The sequence below is a fragment of the Loxodonta africana genome, chromosome 22 (assembly GCF_030014295.1).
Source record: "Loxodonta africana isolate mLoxAfr1 chromosome 22, mLoxAfr1.hap2, whole genome shotgun sequence".
NCBI classification, from domain to species: Eukaryota; Metazoa; Chordata; class Mammalia; order Proboscidea; family Elephantidae; genus Loxodonta; species Loxodonta africana.
The window spans coordinates 77031822-77053105 of record NC_087363.1 but is presented as its reverse complement, the minus strand read 5'-3'; the positions used below and the strand labels follow the sequence as shown (position 1 = coordinate 77053105).

Below are 21284 nucleotides of genomic sequence, written 5' to 3'. Positions count from 1 at the left end.
AAACGAAGCATTGTATTGGGCAAATCTGCTGCAAAAGACATTTTTAACGTGGTAAAAAGCAAAGATGTCACCTTGAGGATTAAAGTGTGGATAACCCAAGCCATAGTATTTTCTATCACCTTGTATGCATGCGAAAGCTGGACAATGGATGAGGAATACAGAAGAAGAATTGATGCTTTTGAATTGTGTTGTTGGCGAAGAATATTGACTATGCCATGGACTGCAGAAGAACGGACAAATCTGTCTTGGGAAAAGTATAGCCAGAATGCTCTTTAGAAGTGAGGATGGCGATGGCAAGACTTTGTCTCACATATTTTGGACGTGTTATCAGGATGGACCAGTCTCTGAAGAAGGACATCATGCTTGGTAAAGTAGAGGTGCGGTGAAAAAAAAGGAAGACCTTCGACAACATGGATTATTGACACAGTGGCTGCAGCATTTGTGAGGATGGCACAGAACTGGGTGGTGTTTTCTGTTGTACATAGGGTCCCTGTGAGTGGGAACCGAGTCTACTTCTAATGACAACAAGTTCATCTGCCGTGATTAGTCACTCGGTGGCCTGGGTATGAACGTGGTGGTGGAACCAAATGGCTAGCAGTGGGGCAGCCAGTCAGCAGTGTCCCCACCGCAGGTTGTCCTGAAGATCCAAGGGATGTATTTCCGTGCCTTCCTTGCTACCACAGTATTTAAAGATTGAGTTACTTTTGGAGTATTTGAAAGTTAGATGTAACTAGGGCTGTTTCCATACTGTAATCTTTAGTATACAGTTCAGAAGTCAAGAAGAAACAACAAGAGATACTTATATCCATTTAGGTAATTGGGGAGTTGATGAAAACTATAGGAGAAAATCTGACTCAAAGCAACCCTATAGGACAGAGTAGAATTGCCCCATAGGATTTCCAAGGAGGGAGCGACTGGTCTACTTGAACTGCCAGCATTTTGGTTAGTAGCTGAGCTCTTAACTACTGTACCACCAGTAGTCAAATACAGGGTTGCTATAAGTTGGAATCAACTGGATGGCAAAGGGTTTGGTTTTGTTTTTATAGAGGAAAAAAAAAGTCATTCATAATTCTGCCATCCAAGGTGATTGTTGTTATTGTAAGGTGTTTCTTTCCGACTTTTTTCACCTTCATTTCTCTACTTATGATAGATTTCTAGAAATACAATTACTAGGTCATTGGCTATGAACTTGAAGAATCTTGATGCATATTATGGATCGCTTTCTAGAAACTTTTATACCAGTTTATATTTTTACCAGCATTGTCTGAGGGCCTATTTCACTGTACCCTTTCCAAGGAGCAGTAAGTTTTATAAGGGAAAAAAAAAAAAAAAACCTTTTTTGACTATATCCTCAGCTTATTTGATTTTTCCTGCTAGCCATGGGAATGATTGACAAACCTATTTTGTGTCAGCATTTATGCTTACACCAGCATTGATTTATCTTTTAAAAATCCATTTTCCTTTCAATTTTATTTCCTCTTGTATCAATTTTATTTTTAATGTCTTCTAACATCGGAAACCTGTGCTGTTTGTACAGTAGCTATTAGACATGAAAGTTAAAAAAAATTAATTGAAAGTTAAAAAAACAAAAACTGGAAATCCAGTTCCTCAGTTACATTAGTCACATTTCAGTAGCTCAGTCAGCAAACATGGCTAGTGGCTACTGGACCAGACCATACAGATATAGAACATGGCTAGTGGCTACTGGACCGGACCATACAGATATAGAACATGGGTAGTGGCTACTGGATCTTACCGTACAGATATAGAACATGGCTAGTGGCTACTGGATCTTACCGTACAGATATAGAACATGGCTAGTGGCTCCTGGACCAGACCATACAGATATAGAACATTTTCATCATCACAGGAGTTTCTGTTTAAGGGTGCTCTCTATCAATATTTCTGGTTGTTTTTAAAAATTGTTCTCTAGAGCTATGTGACACTTGGCAGATTTAAAACCTATTCACTTTTTACTATCTCCTTTCATGAATAACCTAGAATAATGATTATAAGATATTCTTATATTTCATTTGAGATGTAACCTTAACATTTATAAAGAAAAGCACCCTAGTATAACGTTTTTCTTTTTTATGTCATCCGTAGGGTGCGGACATGTGTCGGCTTTGGCGTATTCACCAAGCTTTATATTGCTTTGATTATGATTTGGAGGAAAGTAGAGAAATTAAAGATATGCTACTTGAGTGCTTCATAAGTGTTAATTACATCAAGAAAGAAGAGGTAAATTGGTTTTTCTTTTTTGGTCTCTTTTACAGCTGCTTTTTAATATGTATTTTTCCTAAGTTCGTGTGGTCGCTGTTTGTACTATTTTCATTATTTTAATGATAAAGTCAGCTTAGCTATAAAGAACTACTCACATAATTTGCCTGTTACTTACTGTACAGCCTGTAGCCAGCTAGGTTAAAAGGCCATATATGTTTAAGAGTAAGAATTTCAGCTTCTGGGGTCAGAAAGGTTGTGTTCAAATCCCTGTTCATTCACTCAGTAAATGAATAACCTTGGACAAACTACTTACCCGTTTTAAATCTCAGTTTTCTTTTCTGTAAAGTAGGAATGAGAATTGCTGTTTCACAGTATTGCTGTGAGGAACAAATGAGGCGGTACCTGTAAACCGTCCGCACAGTGCCTGGCATGTAACAAGCACTCAGGAAATACTGCTGCAACTGCGCTCTAACTAGCACCCACCTTGTTGTTATTGGAAAAGATGCTGAGTGCGTGGCCTGTGCCCTAAGTATTTTCAGAATTGTTTGAAATTTGGAGAGTAAAGAAGTTAATACTGTATTTGGACAAATTATTTATATTGACTTACATATAACACAGATATAAATGTGTATATGTGTTAAAACCCCCCCCCCCTTTTTTTTTCTGTGCTCCTTTGAATTCAAGGTAGCTAAACTTAAAAAAAAAAAAAAAAAAGCTAAACTTAGGAAAACTTAAATTTGATCAGGTCAGGTTCCTGTCATTCTAGGTAAACCATAGACATCTTGTACTCTTCTGGCAAATTGCTTTCAGTACTATCTATTATTTTTCCCACTTGTCTGTTCCAAGCATAGTTAACCTGCCATTTGTGTCAAAGTGTGTTGGCATTTCTATAGGAATCTAGAGAATGTGTATAGGTACAATGTAGAGTCAGGAGTGGTGTTCACTAGGATCATTCTTGGTAGATGTATTTTATGTACTCTATAGAATATAAATATTCAAAATTTTGTATGTGTAATATTATAGCATGCACATAAATTAACATTACTTGATATATTTATAACCCCTGTGCAACTCGGAGGTGATATGTATTTGAAAATTGTAACTTAGCAAACAATTATCTTCTTAACTGTACAAGTCCTCAGTTTTCTCATTAATAAAAGGTGAAATGAACTGATGTCTAATTTCATTCTAACCATAAAATACTATGGCTTCAAGCATTTTTAAATTTTTGATTATATAGACATTTGTGACAGTAAAAATGAAGTGTTTATGGGCCATTTAATTGCTGGATAGCATGGTAGACGTCACAAACCATACCTGTCTGTATGTCTTTATATTCGTATGCTTGTAGTTACACAAGGGAAAAGGGATTCAGTGGTAACTGATGTTTGGCAGTCACAGCGGAAAACAGCTCTTCTTCCTTCATCTGTTCCTCCCGGGTTCCGTAACTCCAAGACCCCCACAGCCCATCCCCAGATGCACCCGCATCCTAAAATGACTGCCACTTGAGGCATTTTCCCCCAACTGATTTTTAATGTACATGTTCTAAATTATTATTTATATTTACTTTGTTAAGAATAGCAAATTTTTAAAGTCACTAAACCTTCAAAAATTGTTCTTTTGTTTTAGTTATTGGAAGCTTTTTATTTTGATGCAGTTTTAATATTATCCTATTTTATTATCTATAGGGAAGAAGATTTCTTAGTTCTCTCTTCAACTGGAATATAAACTTTATTAAAATGATCCACGGGACCATTAAAAACCAGTTACAGGGATTACAAAAGTAAGTATTAAAGGTAATTAATATTTTGTGCCATCTTAATCTGGTTTTGTAAGATTCTATTTGACCTAATTTTTTAAGTTTTTTTTAAGTATTGGAACCTTTAACTGTTATATTGTTTATTATGTAACTGGATAGGTTTTTTTTTTTCCCTTCTTTAGAAAATAATTCCTTTTCAGTAGTGACCACTTGAATTAAGATTTTAATTTGTGGTAGTCCTTTAAATAGTTATATTATTTTGCCAGTTAAAACTCAACCTCAACAATTTTTAAAAAGGCCGTATCACTACTATTTCCGATAACATTTTGAGTACAATGTGTCTTTTTGAATATAATATGGACTAAATTACGTGATTTTGGTAGAAGGAGCTCTGCAATATAGGAATCTAGAGATGTACATTTTAGTGTTAGCTCTGCAAGCTCTTTGAATATGCTAATGGTCATACCTGACATGGAAGGAATACACAGAGTCACTGCACCAGAAAGAGTTGCTTGATATTCAGTCATATCAGGAGGTAGCATATGGTGAAGAACCTATGATACAGAAGGAAGAAATCCAAGCTGCATTGAAGGCATTGGCAAAAAACAAGGCTCCAGAAATTGATGAAATGCCATTTGAGATGTTTCAGCAAACAGATGTAGCACTGGAAGTACGCACTCATCTATGCCAAGAAATTTGGAAGACAGCTACCTGGTCAATGGACTGGAAGAGATCCATATTTGTACCCATTCCAAAGAAAAGTGATACAACTGAATGAGGAAGTTACTGAACAATATCATTAATATCACACGCAAGTAAAATTTTGCTGAAGATCATTCAAAAGTGGCTGCCACAGTACATTGACAGGAAACTGCCAGAAATTCAAGTGGGGTTGAGAAGAAGACATGGGACCAGGGATATCATTGACTATGCAAAGGCATTCAACTGTGTGGATCATAGCAAATCATGGATAACGTTGCAAAGAATGGGAATTCCAGAACACTTAATTGTGCTCATGCAGAACCTGTACATAGATCATGAAGCAATCATTTGAACAGAAAAGGGAATACTACATGGTTTAAAATCAGGAAAGGTGTGTATCAGTGTTGTATCCTTTCACCACATTTATTCAGTCCGTATGCTGAGCAAATAATCCGAGAAGCTGGACTATATGAAGAGAAGAGCAGGGCATCAGGATTGGAGGAAGACTTATTAGCAATCTGCGATACACAGATGACACAGCCTTCCTTGCTGAATGTAAAGAGGCCTTGAAGCACACTTACAGAGGAAGATCAAAGACTACAGCCTTCAATATGGATTACATACACCTCAACATAAAGAAAACAAAAATCCTCACAACTGGAGCAATAAGCAACATCATGATAAGTGGAGAAAAGATTGAAGTTGTCAAGGCTTTCATTTCATTTATCCGTAATCAGTGTCCGCGGAAGCAGCAGTCAGGAAATCAAATCTGCTGCAAAAGACCTCTTTAAAATGGTAAAAAGCAAAGATGTCACTTTAAGGACTAAGATGTATCTCACCTAAGCCTTGCTGTTGTCAGTCACCTCATATGCACGTGAAAGCTGGACAATGAATAAGGAAGACAGAAGAAGAATTGATTTGAATTTGAATTGTGGTGCTGGTGAAGAATATTGAATACACCATGGACTGCCAGAAGAACAAACAAATCTGTCTTGTGAGAAGTATAGCCAGACTGCTCATTAGAAGCAAGGATGACGAGACTTCATCTAACATCTTTGGATGTTATCAGGAGGGACCAGTCTCTGGAGAAGGACATCATGTTTGGTAAGGTAGATGGTCAGTGAAAAAGAGGAAAACCGCCAATAAGATGGACTGACACAGTGGCTGCGACTGGGCTGAAGGTTAGCAAAGATTGTGAGGATGGCACAGGACTGGGCAGCATTTTGTTGTTTTGCATAGGGTCGTTATGAGTTGGAACTGACTTGATGACACCTAACAACAACAACACACCTAACACAGCAAATGTTTCCTGTACAGTAGATATAGTGCTAGATACTTAATCTGCATTTTTAAGTTCAACCCGCACAATCATCTGCTGAGGCGGGCTTTGGTTATTAACTGTCCCGATGTCAGACATCTGTGTGTGTACCAAGTTGGAATTTGATTCTGGGTCTCTATATTTGAGTGAGTTGAACTAATAGATTTCTAAAATTCTGTGATTCTGGAGTCAGCTCTGGTATTTTAGGACCCTCTGTACCTGAGGGAATCAGGAGCCTAGAAAATCCAAAAGGACTCCAAGTCCAAAAATGTATTTATATTTAAAAAAATATTTGACTTTAAAATATGGTTCTGGACCATGTTCTCAAAGTTTCACAGAAAATACTAAGATTCTGGTAAAGCTTTGACGGAGGAAGAAGGAAGCGGTTTATCACTCCAATCCTCCTTCTCAAATTTTTTTTTTTTCCTGGTTGCTGCAACAGGTAGATAGCATATCTTTTCAAACCACTATTCTCAACTTGAATTTCTTCTTCCCTAGAATAGGGGAGTAACTAAAATGATACACATTAAAAGTATGATTCTTTGAATTTGCATTAAAAATATTTTGATTTTTTTTTTCCCCCGGGGACAGATCTTTGATGGTACACATTGCAGAAATCTATTTCAGAGCTTGGAAAAAGGCTTCAGGGAAAATATTGGAGGTATTTGCTCTTAATTTTATTAAATGTTAACACTTATTTTTATTGTATTCTAGTTATTAAAAGAGTTGAATCAACTCAGCAGCAACTAACAATAATAGTTATTGAATAGATGGTTGCCTGTTGCCATCAATTCTGACCCTACAGGACAGTAGAGCTGCTCCATAGGGTTTCTAAGATGGTAATATTTTGTTGTTGTTCACAATTCTTTTTGTCTTTATTCTAAAGATTACAGTTGAAATACAGCTTTTCCCCCTTCTGTGTGGTTATGAATAATATTTTAATACAATTAGATTCATTCATTTTTCTTTGTATTCTGTTTTGGACTTTCCCTATCCTTGTTTTTTGTCTTTTTTGAGTATGTAAGGTGCAAAGGCAAAACTATGGAAAAAAGTATTCTCAATCCTCCCTCCCACCATTTTCCATCCTCTCATCCTTTCCACCCTGTTCCTTATTCATCCCTCCTGTATATAACTAATCTCATTAATTTTTTTTCTAAATTTTATTTACTTTGTTGTTGTTGTTGAGAATATACACAGCAAAACATACACCAATTCAACAGCTTCTACACGTACAATTTTGTGATGTTGATTGCGTTCAAGTTGTGCAGTCATTCTCACCTTACTTTTCTGAGTTGTTCCTTCATCGTTTTCATGAACTCACTGCTCTTAAGGTTCCTGTCTCATCTTCTGAGTTGCTGTTGTCAGTTTGATCCCCCATATAGACAGTTTCAAGATTGTAATCTTTACAGAGCCAGACTGCCACAGCTCTGTCCCATGGAGCAGCTGGTGGGTTCAAACTACCGACCTTTCAGTTAGCAGCCAAGCGCTCAATCACTGCTCACCAGGGATGCTTAAACAAGTGGTTTGGGAAGAGTTATTTAAAACCTGTGTTAATGATGCTTCTGTCAAAAGTCAAATAAAAAACTATGTGACAGATGTAGTATAGTACTTGTCCTCATTTGTATTCATTTATGTATAGGGTCGCTATGACTCGGAATCGACTCGGCGGCAGTGGGTTTAGTTTTTTTTTGGGTATGTGGTTATACACACCCCCTAAGATTCTTATTACTCATTGAGATGTGTAGTTTGAGTGAATTACATCAAGATTTTGCTGTTTATCATTTTTGTAATCCTAGACTTGAACTAGATATGATAGTACATATGTGGCTATTGGTCACTTGAAATGTGTCAAGTCCAAATTTAGATGTGCTATTGTATAAAATAAATTTATTGTATAAAATAAATCTAGGAAACCCTGGTGGCGTAGTGGTTAAGTGTTACGGCTGCTAACCAAAAGGTTAGCAGTTTGAATCCGCCAGGCGCTCCTTGGAAACTCTGCGGGGCAGTTCTACTCTGTCCTACAGGGTCGCTATGAGTCGGAATTGACTTGGCAGCACTGGGTTTTTGTTATTGTATAAAATACACACAACATTATCAGAGACTTAGTACAGAGAAAAAGACAAATATCTCAATATTTTTAAAAATATTGATTACATGTTGAAATTATAGTGTTTTGAATATACTGGGTTAAACAAAATATATTATTTGTGTAATTTTACCTGTGTCTTTTCAATGTGGCTGCTAGAAAATTTTAAATTGCATTTTTGGCTCGCATTGTATTTCTGTTGGACAGCGCAGCTTGAGACTCTTAGGCACCTCTTTTAGTTACATTGCTTTTGAGAATTTTAAGAAATTACATTCATTTTCAATATGGCTAACCTGTAATGACTGTTGGTGTTGTTAGGTGCCATCGAGTTGCTTCCGACTTAGAGCGACGCTATGTACGACAGAACGAAACACTGCCCGGTCCTGCACCATCCTCACAATTGTTGTTATGCTTGAGCCCATTGTTGCAGCCACTGTGTCAGTCCATCTCACTGAGGGTCGTCTTCTTTTTCGCTGACCCTCTACGAAACATGATGTCCCTTTCCAGGGACTGGCCCCTCCTGATAACATGTCCTGAGAATGTGAGATAAAGCCTTGCTATCTTTGTCTTTGCTTCTAATAAGCATTTTGGCTGTACTTCCTCCAAGGCAAATTTGGCCATCCTTTTGGCAGTCCATGGTGTATTCAGTATTCTTTGTTGATACCATAATTCAGAGGCATCAGTTCTTCTGTCTATAACCTTTATTTTATGAAAACAATCACAATGAAACATTCTAAAAAAATCCTTCTTGGGAGGGAAAAATCGAAAGGAATTCTGATATTCCTTATATTTTTCTCGTATGCACTGAGTTCTGAATGTGTTTTCTTTTCCTTTGAGAGTAAAATTTTTATTCCGAACAAGTAAGAAAGGGGTCTTCCACAATCCATTCTTTCACCCTGACGTTTTTTCTTTCTTTGGAAGAACCAACCAGGAACCAGAAGGTGGAGTTGCAGTTTCCAGGGTTGGAGACAGAGCCTCCTTATGTTTGGAGCTTCAACTTCTGTTGACTCTGCTCTCATGTCCAGCGCTAAGCTTATTTACATGCTATAATTTGCCACTGACTTCTTTTAGAAACAAAAAATTACTATTTATTGCTCATAGCTTTTCAAATGGTTTTATAATGTGTGTGTGTATATATATATTTTTTTTTTTTGAGAAAACCAAGATATTATGATTTTCTTTTTTGTATTGTGTTTTATTACTGCATAAAGCTTATTCACAGGAAGGAATACTTGTCTTTAGAGTCCTGTGTCCCCTTTTCTTCTATCCAGTACCCAAGGGTCGGCAGTTTATCTTCTATAGTGGTTTTAAAAATAGGTATTTGTAACTAAAAACTTAATTATTTGACTAAATCTGTTCCAAATTAGTATCAGCATTTTGTACTTCTCAATTTTACTTCGTTTCTCTATCCCTTCAAGTATTTTAAAGCAAATCCCAAGCATGTCATTTCACTTCTGTGTACTTCAGTATGCATCTCTAAATAATGTGGTTATACAATGCTCTAAAAATTACGTGGCAGCAGCATCAGACCTCCTCCTCATCTAACTTCATAAGGGGGAAGGAGGATCAAGATCAACAGCTCAAGGCTGATTCCTATGGGCGGAGGTTAGTTAGTCATACCTCCTCTCTCCAACTTTTTTACCAGTTCTGACACCAGCCATCGATCCCTAGTACTTCCCTGCTCGGTTTGACAGTTCGTTGCAATGGCCAAACAACTCACAAACCGTACTTAGAGTTAAGTGGTTTACTAGGGAAGTAACGGGATATAACTTGGGATCAGAAACGACTCAGAATCCAGTTCTTTGATCTGAACAGCTTCTTCTCAGCTGTGCCCACAGGCAGGCCTTTTTCCAGAATCTTGGCCCTTCAGCCCCTGGGTTGGCCTGTGTCCTGCTCAGGCAAGTGTTACAGAGCTCTTTAGCAGTAAGTGCTCAGAGGCACCCCACTCTGCCAGTAAGCCTTGGCCTGGAGGTGCTGAGCTCTCTAGCTTTGTGGCTCAGCAAGCCTAGCTCTAATGACAAGTTCCTGGGGGCATCCCACTCCACCAGCAAGCCCCCTGCCCGAGGGCTGTCAGCTTTCTCATTCCGTAAGAAAGCCCACTGCGCCATCTCCTGCCAATCTCCTGGTTCTTCTGTCACCATTTCCCTGCTGCTGCTACTTGCCATTTCTCGCTGGTTCCAGTGTTAGAGATCTCTGTCTCCTGGGTCTAGGAGCTTCTCAACGTAGGGAGCTGGGGTCCAGAGGACACGCTCCTCTACCAGCTCTTTTTTCTTGGTGGTAGTGGGGTTCCCTCTCTCCGCCTCTGGGTTGGCTCATTTTAAGCCTAGCAGGAAGGCAAAACTGACTAAATCCCCTTGTAGGATTCCACACACCTTATTTTCATGGTCCCATAAGCGCAAGGGTTCTACCTACCTTATTTGCATTATTAGCAAGCTGTCCATTCCCCTTGGTGGGCCACAAGCACCTTATTTGCATAGTCCCACCCAATCATAAACTCACTGCCCCCTAAATTCCTTCTCAGACCATTCGAGTTGGTAGTTGTCAACCTGACCTCATATAGAGAGTCCCTAAAATAGCAGGATGCTCAAGGCAAACATTCTTTACCAATCAAGCTAAACTATTGTTTCGTTTAAGAGGACTTTAGGTAATATTTTTGGTTTAAGATTTAAAGATTATCTCAGGGCAGTAGTTTCAGGGGTTCATACAGTCTCCATGGCCCCAGAAAGTCTGGATTCTACCAGAATTTGAAATTCTCTCTGTACCTCCTCCAGTCAGGATTGTTCTATAGAATCTTTTTATGTATGTATAATTTGTTTAATGTTTGTTGTTGAGAATATGCATAGCAGACCATACACCAGTTCAACAATTTCTACATGTATGATTCAGTGACGTTGATTACATTCTTCAAGTTGTGCAACCATACTGACTCTTCTTTTTCAAATTGTTCCTCCTCCATTAACGTACACTTACTGCCCCCTACATTTCGTATCTAATCTTTTGAGTTGCTGTTTTCAATTTCATCCCATATAGATAGACCTTAAAACAGCATAATGCTCAAGGCAGACATTGTTTACTAGTTAAGCTAAACTATTTTTGGTTTAAAGAAGATTTCAGGGGATGTTTTTGGTTTAAGGTTTAAAGATTACCTCAGGACAGTAGTTTCAGGGGTTCATCTGGGTTTCATGGTTCCAGAAGGTCTGGATTCCATGATGTTTAATTATCCAGTACTTCTCTAATAGAAATACCATAAGTAAATGGCTTTAACAAATAGAAATATATTCTCTCACAGTCTAGTAGTCTGGAAGTCCGAATTCAGGGTGTCCCTCCAGGGGATGGTTTTCTCTCTCTCTCAGCTCTGGAGGAAAGCCCTTGTCATCAATCTTCCCTTGGTCTGGGAGCTTCTTCGTGCAGGAAGCCCAGGTCCAAAGGACACACTCTGCTCCTGGCACTGCTTTCTTGGTGGTATGAAGTCCCCCTGTCTCTGCTCACTTCTCTCTTTTGTATCTCAAGAGACGTTGGTTCAAGACACAATCCAATCTTGTAGATTTAGTCCTGCCTAATTAATATAACTGCCACCTATCCCACCTTATTAACGTCATAGAGGTAGGATTTACAACACATAGGAAAATCACATCAGATGACAAAATGGTGAGCAATCACACAATACCGGGAACCATGGCCTAGCCAAATTGATACACATATTTTTGGCGGACACAGTTCAGTGTATGACACATGGGAATCTGAAACCCTGTTGTACATTTTCCCCCTTTTCATCAGGATTCCTTTATGGAATCTTTGATCAAAACATTGAGTAATGGTGACCAGACACCATCCAGTTCTTCTGGTCTCATGGCATAGGAGGCAATTAGCCACACATTCTGTTTCCTCCTATTCCTGACTGTCCCTCTTCCTCTGCTGCTCCAGGCAAATAGAGACCAATTGTTGTCCCTTGGATGGCCGCAGGCAAACTTTAAGACCCCAGGCACTATGCTGTGAAGTAGGAGATAAAACAGAAGCACTAAACAAAATATTAGGCCAGCTAACTGGGATGGGCCATGAAACCATGACTCTGAACCTTCAAACCAAGAAACCAGAACCCATGAAGCACTTGGCTGCTCGCCAGCAGCATCGGCAGCTACACTTTCTGTCTCTCTTTGAATTAATATTTTTTTATTGTAAAAATACATACCACACAACATTTGCCAATTCACCCTGTATGCGTGTACGTTTGGTTACATCAGCTGGCTGTACAATTTCGTCTTCTTTTTTTTTAATAAACCTATGGCAGTAGTATGCTTAAGAATCCAGGTTAGTTGTCCTATAGAATGTGCCATATTCTGGTAGTTAGCTCTAAAGGTTTGGATTCAACTTTTTTGGCACAAGTACTTCATAGGTAGTGCTGTGTGTCTCATATTTCATCACATCACATGGCAGGTAAATCTGGTTGTCCCTCATTTAGTGATGCTGAGTTTTATTAGTGGCTTCAGGTGAAGGAAACATTTTCAAAGATGTTGAGTCAGTGATTAATAGTAAGGTTTCCTTATACTGAGCATTATTCCCTAAACCCTTGGGAATCTGGTATGTGGAGGGGGGTGGGCTGGGAATGTTCAGGGGATGGTCTGTTGGAGTTCTTGGCTACTCTTGATTGCTTGGTTTTTCTTCAGCCATTCCCATCTGGAGGAACTTTAATATAAGGGGTTAATTGAGGAACACTGAACACCTCCCTCTCCTCCCCTGCTGCTTCTCAGCGGCACTCCTGAAGGATCTTCCTTCAGTCAGTTTGGAAGCCCAGCTTGTACCTTAGAAGTAGTTCAGAGTCTTGGAACAGATCCTATGTTCTGAAGGTCGTCCTGGTCAGGGATGACTCAGAAGAGGTCTTTGTCACACTGCACCTGTTCCTCACTTATCGACTATCTCATTTTCTGGCATTTTACATTTACAACAATAATAAAAAATCTGTTGGCTATTTTACACACTAACAATGTGTGTCTGGCAATAATGAACTCCAACGTGCAAGACAAGAGTGATTCTGGCTTTGATGGTTAAGGTTACGCGTCACCTTTGCTTGGCTGTGATTCTCAGTGCTTTGGCAGTTACATAATAATGTAATTTAGCAGTTATGTAATCATCCTCCATTTTTGTAATCTGATGTGGTCATCCTCCGTTTTTGCATAATACCGATTTTTGCATAACAACCTGGTCTCTGGAACCTAATCATGTTGATAAGTGAGGAGTGGGTATACTACACTTATATCCTTAAACTTTGTCTGGATTTGGAGTAAACCCTAGTGGTAGGTGGAAGCTTGCTCTGCCATTTAACACAAATTTTATTTCGTCAAATAAGATAAAAGAAGAAGCTAAAAGGAAATCCAAGAGATGTAAAGTTAAAATAAAAAACTTGATTAAAGATTTTATATGTCATCAAAAGATCAAGTTTATTTTTGTATTCAGAATGTTGTACTATCATGTTATATATATGTGTACACATACACACCCGTGTCAGGTGCCTCGTATTATGTTTTTTATTTCAGACAATTGAGAATGATTGCATTCAGGACTTCATGTATCACGGAATCAATCTTCAAAGAAAGTCCCCAGTGCATTCAAAAGTACGAGAGGTAAGTAAGGCATAGCTTAATGTTATGAATTTTATACAAATTATGTTTCAAGTAATTTTTTTGTTTGTTTTAGATAATTTTTTTGGTTAAATTTTAAAGATTAGGTTAAGCTTTCACAGGCAGTCAGAAGGATTTTTAAGAATCTGGATATTTGGTATTTGGCCGTGTTATTACTGCTCCCAAGACTAATGAGAAAAGGTGTACTATTGTTAAGACATTCAGAACTTAATTGAGAAAGCTTTAATTACATTCTTTGACATAAAAATTTCCAAAATCATCATTCTTTTAACTGCCACTACCATATTTCTAGAGGGTATTTATGATTTGTTTTTATTATTTACTTTTATATACTTAATTCTATTTCAGTATTCTGCAAATCAAAATGGACAAATGCTTTGGTAGTTTCTTTTGATAAGATTGATACTTTGTTTTTAAAATTCACATATGAATTTTATCATTATATTTGTAAGTGGTCTGACTTAATAGAGCGTTGCTGTCAGTGTTATTTCTCTGATAGGTGTTTAATTCATCATCAGGATCCTGGCAGAAGGAACTGGAAAATTTGATCTCTGTGTTTGGTTAAGTTAGGCGGATGCTGTCTGTCAGCATTCTAACCCACAGGATAATTTCTGTTTTTGTTTGTTGTAGTTTTGACAACCATGTATCAAGAAGCTAAGTAAACAAAGAGTACCTCTTTGCTTTTTTATATAGTGAAATTACTTTTCTTTATATTATTGATGTTTTAATTTGAGTTACCCAAGGATAAAGAGGATCTCTGGTGGAGTAGTGTTTAAGAGCTTGGCTGCTAACCAAAAGGTCGGCAGTTCAGATCCACCAGCTACTTCTTGGAAACCGTATGGGGAAGTCTTACTCTGACCTGTAGGGTTGCTATGAGTCAGAACTGACTCAACAGCACGTAACAACAGAAGGATAAAGAACCTGGAGATTTATCTAGACCACTAAGTTTTCTAGAGGGCTTTAAAAATTGTGATGTCATATATTTAAAATAAAGATTGATTTTTAAACTCAACTATGTTAAAGAATAAATAGAATGTATAAATGTTGTTTAGAACATAATATAAATTATGTAAACAGTGGATTCCCTCCCCTAATTTTGGTGCGATTTATGAAATTGTAGATCAGTTTGGGTTATTTCTTTCACATAAATTTTTTGATGTTTCGAATCCTACATAGTAGTAAAGAATGGCGTCACGTTAAACTGTGCAAAATTTTGATATAGTTGCTTTACTCCTGGTACCAAATAACTAAAGACTTTTTTTTCCATATCTTATTTTCTGCTTTGGTAGTTTAATTAATTAAGATGTTATAAACATCACTATTTGGTAAATTTATGGGAAAATGCAGAAAAGGAATTAAAAGAAAGAATATTAGATTGTAAAATGTATTGTTGGGCTCCAGGTAAACTATGGCTTCTTCCTCAAATGCTTTTTATTTGCCTTTAGGTGCTGAGTTATTTTCACCATCAAAAGAAAGTTCGACAGGGAGTGGAAGAGATGCTTTACAGATTGTATAAACCTATCCTTTGGAGAGGATTAAAGGTACAGATTTCAAAAAATATAATTCATGTTTAGAATGTACTAATCATGCTTTTGGATTTAGCATACCATAATTCAAAATTGTATTAAGGCAATAAAAATGAGATTGGAGGCTGAGTGAGTGCTTTGTGAAATTTGGAGATGAATGTTTTAGTGAATTTTTTTTCTTTTATTAAAAGCATTTCTTGGAACCATTCAACAGGAAATCTGAATTAATTAGTGCTAAAACTACATAGTCATTTTTTAAATAACTATGTCAGTGAAGGGAAATAGCAACATGTATTAAAAACAACAATACCTGCAGGCTGGGCCATGGCTAGTTGCCCACGATTAGGTAATCTGCACTTTACATGCCTCCCAGGTGTGTTGGTAGCTGGGGAACAAGATGATAGAAAGTACCTTTAACGAGTGTTCAGATTAACTCGTGAGTATATTTCAATACAGATAACCCTAGTGTCAGCAATTAGGATATGATGGTGGATGTCTCTTACTGACATACGAAGGGACTTTTGAAGTAAGGCAACCGATTTTTTCTTTTGATAGCTATTGACATTGAGAGTTTGGCTTAATTTAAGGAAGGTCTCACAAGTTTGCTCGATTTAAATGTCTTTTGAAATTTGTTTGTAAATAAGTCTGTGTTGACATAATAGAAGTATGTGTTTAGGAACACTAGACTGCAGGCTTCATATGTTATCTCTTTGAGATCTGAAATACTCTTTTTTATTATTATAGGCCAGAAACTCTGAAGTTCGATCAAATGCTGCGTTGTTGTTTGTTGAAGCATTTCCTATCAGGGATCCAAACTTTAATGCTGTTGAAATGGATAGTGAAATCCAGAAACAGTTCGAGGAACTCTATGTATGTATTTCATGTGGTTGAACCCTGCCAACTTCAGCTCGGTCCAGGCGGGTATATTTACTGCTCGCTTGTCAGTATAACCTGACCATCTCTCCCTCTCTGACTCTACTCGTACTCGGATCCCTAAGTGGGATGCTTTTCCAAGTCTTGAGCATTCATCAAAGAAACACTCATTCTCTTCCTTGATGTTTTGTGTAATAATGTGAATCCATGATGTCCTTTTTTCTTCTTAGTCACTTTTTTTTAAGCTAATTTTTTTTTAATGTGGTAAATATGTATTTTTTTAAAAAATTTGCCGTCTCAACACTACCTTTGGGACATTTAATTATTTGTTGCTTTACGTAGTTTTATTCATTTTACATGTATTCCTGTCTTCCCAAAAGGGAGGCAACATAACATAGTGGTTCAGAACACACACTCTGGGGTCAGATATCCTAGGTTTGAATTCCAGTTTTCTCACTTCATAGCTATGTAACTTTATGTGTGACTCAACTTCTCTGTGTCTTTGTCTATAAAATGAATATTGTGACATTGTCTGCCATAAGGTTGGATAGAATGAATGAGCAAACACTAGTTATATTTCAAGGCGAGACTACAAATAATGCTCATTTCAATTTAATTTTCAAATGATTGTTTTTTTAAATGAGATGTTAGGACGTTGTTGTTGTTAGTTGCTGTTGAGTCAATTCTAACTTACGGTGACCCTGTGTGTGCAGAGTAGAACTGCTCCATGAGGTTTTCAAAGCTGTGACCTTTTGGAAGCAGATCACCGGGCCTGTTTTTCGAGGCGCCCCTGGGTGGGTTCAAACTCCCATCCTTTAATTTAGTAGTCCAGCACTTAACTGTTTGCATCACCTAAGGAGTTCTTTAGGACATTTTTGTTCGGTGCCCTCAAGTTGATTCAGACTCATAGCAACCCGATTTGACAGAGTAGAACAGCCCTGTAGGGTTTTTCTAGGCTGTAATCTTTATGGGAGCAGATCACCAGGTCTTTTATCCCCACAGAGACACTGGGTGGATTCCAGCAGCCAATCTTTCAATTAGCAGCTGAGCACTTAACCACTACACCACCAGAGCTCCCTTTTAGGCTATTAGGATGCAATGTATATTTCAAAGGGCTCTTGTGGATCTTTTTCTTCTAGCTGGAGAGTGCTAGCCTTTACTTCTCTATTCACATTTCCATAATAGCATTTGTAGGGTTCCCTAAACCAAAAAACCAAACCCACTGCCGTCAAGTCGATTGTGACTCATAGCGACCCTATAGGACAGAGTAGAACTGCCCCATAGAGTTTCCAAGGAGTGCCTGGCGGATTCAAACTGCCGACCTTTTGGTTGGCAGCTATAGCCCTTAACCACCATGCCACCAGGGTTTCCTAGGGTTCTCTAACAAAAGTTAATCAATGAATATTATTTATTGTTATTAAAAAAAAAAAAAACAAACTCTTCATTGTTGAGTCAGTTTTGACTCACAGTGAACCTACAGGACAGAGTAGAACTCCCCCATAGAGTTTCCAAGGAGTGGCTGGTAGATTTGAACTTCAAGCCTTTTGGTTAGTAGCCGTAGCTCTTAACCGCTACAGCACCAGGTTTTCCATTTATTGTTATAGTTAATAGGATAAAATTTGGGGAAACAAAATTAGCAAGATCACAGTGATAATGGTGGTTACCAATGGCATGCCTTAAAATACCCGTGTGTTTCTTTGTTTTCTGACTTAAGAAAAACTTTAAGCATAAAGTTAAAGTACAATGAGTATTTGCATATCTATCATATAAAATGAACAATTACTAGTACTTTTCCATGTTTGCTGACCAACGGGTTGGCAGTTCGAATCCACCAGGCGCTCCTTGGAAACTCTATGGCAGTTCTACTCCGTCCTGTAGGGTTGCTATGAGTCAGAATCGACTCAAGGTTACTGGGTTTTGGGTATCATATAAAATGAACAATTACTGGTACTTTTCCATGTTTGTGTTATCCACATGTACATTTATCTGTAATTACTTTGCTGATCATGACAGAGTTTGTGGGGAAAACGTTGCTGGACAAAGCAGAACTAGATTTCAGTAGCTTTTAGCAAAAAATTATCAAAAGTTTTGCTCTTTTCAACTTACGTGTTTCAAACTGTAAACCAATTTTTTGAACATTGATGAACTATGTGCCGCCAGTTTTGCCACCATTCCCTACTACTATCAGGTGAAACTTATTGAAACAAAAATTATCTTACTCACTTTTAGTAAGTGCTTAGCCCTGTAGAGCATTTGTATTTGTTGCTCCTGAACTGAATATATGTGGTTAGGAAATTATAAACCACTTGCTGGGTAGATTGAGAGGCAGTGTAGTGTACTGAATAAAAGCATGGTGTCATGCAAATTTTGTTTTGAATCCCAGATCTGCCACTTAATAAGTGTAATCTTTGTTATAACTTCTCTTTAATCCAGTTTTCTTCTGTAAAACTGAGAAAAGTAATAATGTTTTATAGGATTGCTGTAAGGTTTAAATGAAAAATTGTATATAAAACATTTAGCACAACCCCTAGTGCTAAAATAGTTGGTTATTATTGCCCATAGGAAGATTAAAATATATAAAGTGATATAATAATCTAATATAATATTATGAATATATTAGTAAATCTTCTGTGTCATTTATTAGAAATGAATTGAGTTTCTAGAAAGGTGAGTTTAGTGTTAATTTACAAAACGAAAGGTGTGCAGCATGGCGTGATGGTTAAGGTTGTGTGTCAACTTGGCTGGGCCATGACTCTCAGTGGTTTGGCAGTTTTGATGTAGTTTGGCAGCTATGTAATGATGTAATCATCTTCATAATAATATCTGATATAATCACCTCCCTAATGAGATCTGCTATGAGCAGCCAATCAGTTGAAAGGGAGTTTCCTTGGGGATGTGGCCTGCATCCAGTATATTTGGACTTTCTGGCAAAGCTTGCTGGCTTTTGTTTGCTGTGGATCCTGCATCTGGCTTGTGTCATCTGACCTCTAGTTCTTGGGACTTGAGCTAGCAGCTTACCTGCTGACCTTGGGATTTGTCAGCCTCTGCAGCCTGTGAGCCAGCAGCTTGCCATTTTACCTGTCGATCTTGAGATTCATGGGCCTACCCTGGCTGTGAGCCAGAGGCCTGCCATCTGACCTGTCAATCTTGGGTTTGTCAGCCCCTGCAGCCATGTGAGTCAGGAGAAACCTCCATCCTGACCCACAGACTTGAGACTTTCCAACCTCTACAACTGTGTGAGCCATTTCCTTGATACAAATATCTATCTGTCTCTACATATACATATATACATGCATATACACATACACGAATATATACGCTTCACTGGTTTTGCTTCTCTACAGAACCCAGCCTAAGACATTTCACACCAAGAGTGGTTCTAGAGAAACAAAATTGTAAGGATGAGTTTTCTAAATTCATTCTCAAGTCTGGTTAGTCTTAAAGATGTTGGTGACTCTGCTTCCAGTAGTAAAGAGGCTACTACTAATCCATGGCATGAGGGGCAATGGAAATATGCAAAATATCACCACCAATAGATCAGCTGTTGGTGAGAGGTGATCTCATGTTTGATACCTTTCTACAGTTTGTTCAGAATGAGAAGTATAAGGAAACTGGTTGGTTGGTCCTACAGTCACTAGACAAAGTGGTGATAGAAAGAGATAAACTTAGGGCTTCAGAGTCACAGATTAAGAGCAGCATAAACAACCTCCAAGTTTCCACTTGTGCCTTGAAGGAAAGTCTGATTTCTTGTAGTAACGGTGCTGATATTGCCGAAAACTAAAACCAGAATCTTAATTGACAGAGTGGCTGAATGACAGTGGCAGTTACATTCCCAACCTTGAGTGGTGTCTAAAGTTAAAATGAGGGCATTGATTGGGAAGAAATGGGATCTTGAAACTTGGAATTGGGACATACGGGCAGATAATCAGGAAACTGGAGACAGTGAGCCCCTAAATTCCGTTAAATCACTCCTGCCAACAGAGTCAGCTCTCTCACTCCCGTCTGAAGAGACTATTCCATCTTTGTCTGCTAAACCATCCTCCCCAGTAAAACCATTGCCCGTCCACCCCCATCTGATGTGATTAACTCAGCTGTGACTGAAGAGCCTTGTCTGAATCGTCCCCTGGGGAGGCATCTGAGTCATTGCTTGAGGCATCGCCTGAGGCATATGATTTACAAGCATTGCGGAGGGTCCTCAGAACACATCCCTACCACCCATTTTGACTTCTAGACTTATAATTAGACTTAAGCCACAGCAAGCCCCAAAAGGTGGAGACAAAGCATGACCCAGGAGAAAGTACACTACACTCCAAAAGAACTTATTGAGTTTTCTTATACATACAAACAAAAACTTGGGGAATATGGGTGGGAATGGCTGTTAAGGGTGTGGGATAATGGTGCAAGAAACATAAAGTTGGATTAGTCTGAGTTTTTTGATACGGGCCTCTTAAGCACAGATTCTTCATTCAGTGTTTCAGTGCGAGAAGTTAGGAAAATATCTAATAGTTTATTTGGTTGGGTCACTGAAGCATGGATTACATGGTAGCCTGCACTAAATGAAGTTGAAGTACCAGACCTGCCTTGGTGTACTATAAAAGAAAGAATCCAAAGGTTAGGGAAATTGGCATGTTAGAGTGCATTTATCAGGTTAGACCCACAGACCCACACGTGGAGTGCCCAGAGGACATGTCTTTTACCATAGTGGTGAGGAACAAATTTGTGAAGGGAGCTCCAGCATCCTTGAAGACTGCTGTGATTGCATTTTATGTAAGTCAGATTTGGTAGTGGGAACTGCTCTAACTGAATTAAGACACCTAACTACAATGGGGCTGATTGGACCCCATGGTGGGAGGGACCAAGTGGTGGCACTGAATCAACAAAGGCAAGGTGGGCGTGGCCACTGTAGTGGACAGTGCAGTCAAAGCAGTAACCAGAATGGTCTGACTTAAGGACTTATGACGTTGGCTACTTAGTCATGGTGTCCCTAGGAGTGAAATAGATGGGAACTGCTAAATATTTACTTGATCTCTACAAGCAGATGAATTCTAGGTCAAGTGAATGGCAGTTGGAATCAAACTGCCAGAATAAAGTGTCATGGCCTGTCTGTTAATTCCCAGACTTGATCCAGTTTATAGACCCACAACTCCCTGAATGAACAGGC

At 38.3% G+C, this 21284-nt stretch overlaps 1 protein-coding gene across 4 annotated transcripts in view; it reads left to right on the top strand.

The window, feature by feature from the left end:
- The window catches only part of NCAPG2 (non-SMC condensin II complex subunit G2), a 122270-nt gene that overhangs the window by 12717 nt on the left and 88269 nt on the right, over positions 1-21284 (top strand). For all 4 annotated transcript variants that reach the window (XM_010600288.3, XM_010600289.3, XM_010600290.3 and 1 more), the window contains exons 6-11: positions 2107-2241; positions 3912-4006; positions 6594-6663; positions 13620-13706; positions 15170-15265; positions 15995-16120. In XM_010600288.3, the coding sequence (XP_010598590.1) occupies positions 2107-2241; positions 3912-4006; positions 6594-6663; positions 13620-13706; positions 15170-15265; positions 15995-16120 (609 nt within the window). The remainder of the gene's footprint in view (positions 1-2106; positions 2242-3911; positions 4007-6593; positions 6664-13619; positions 13707-15169; positions 15266-15994; positions 16121-21284) is intronic.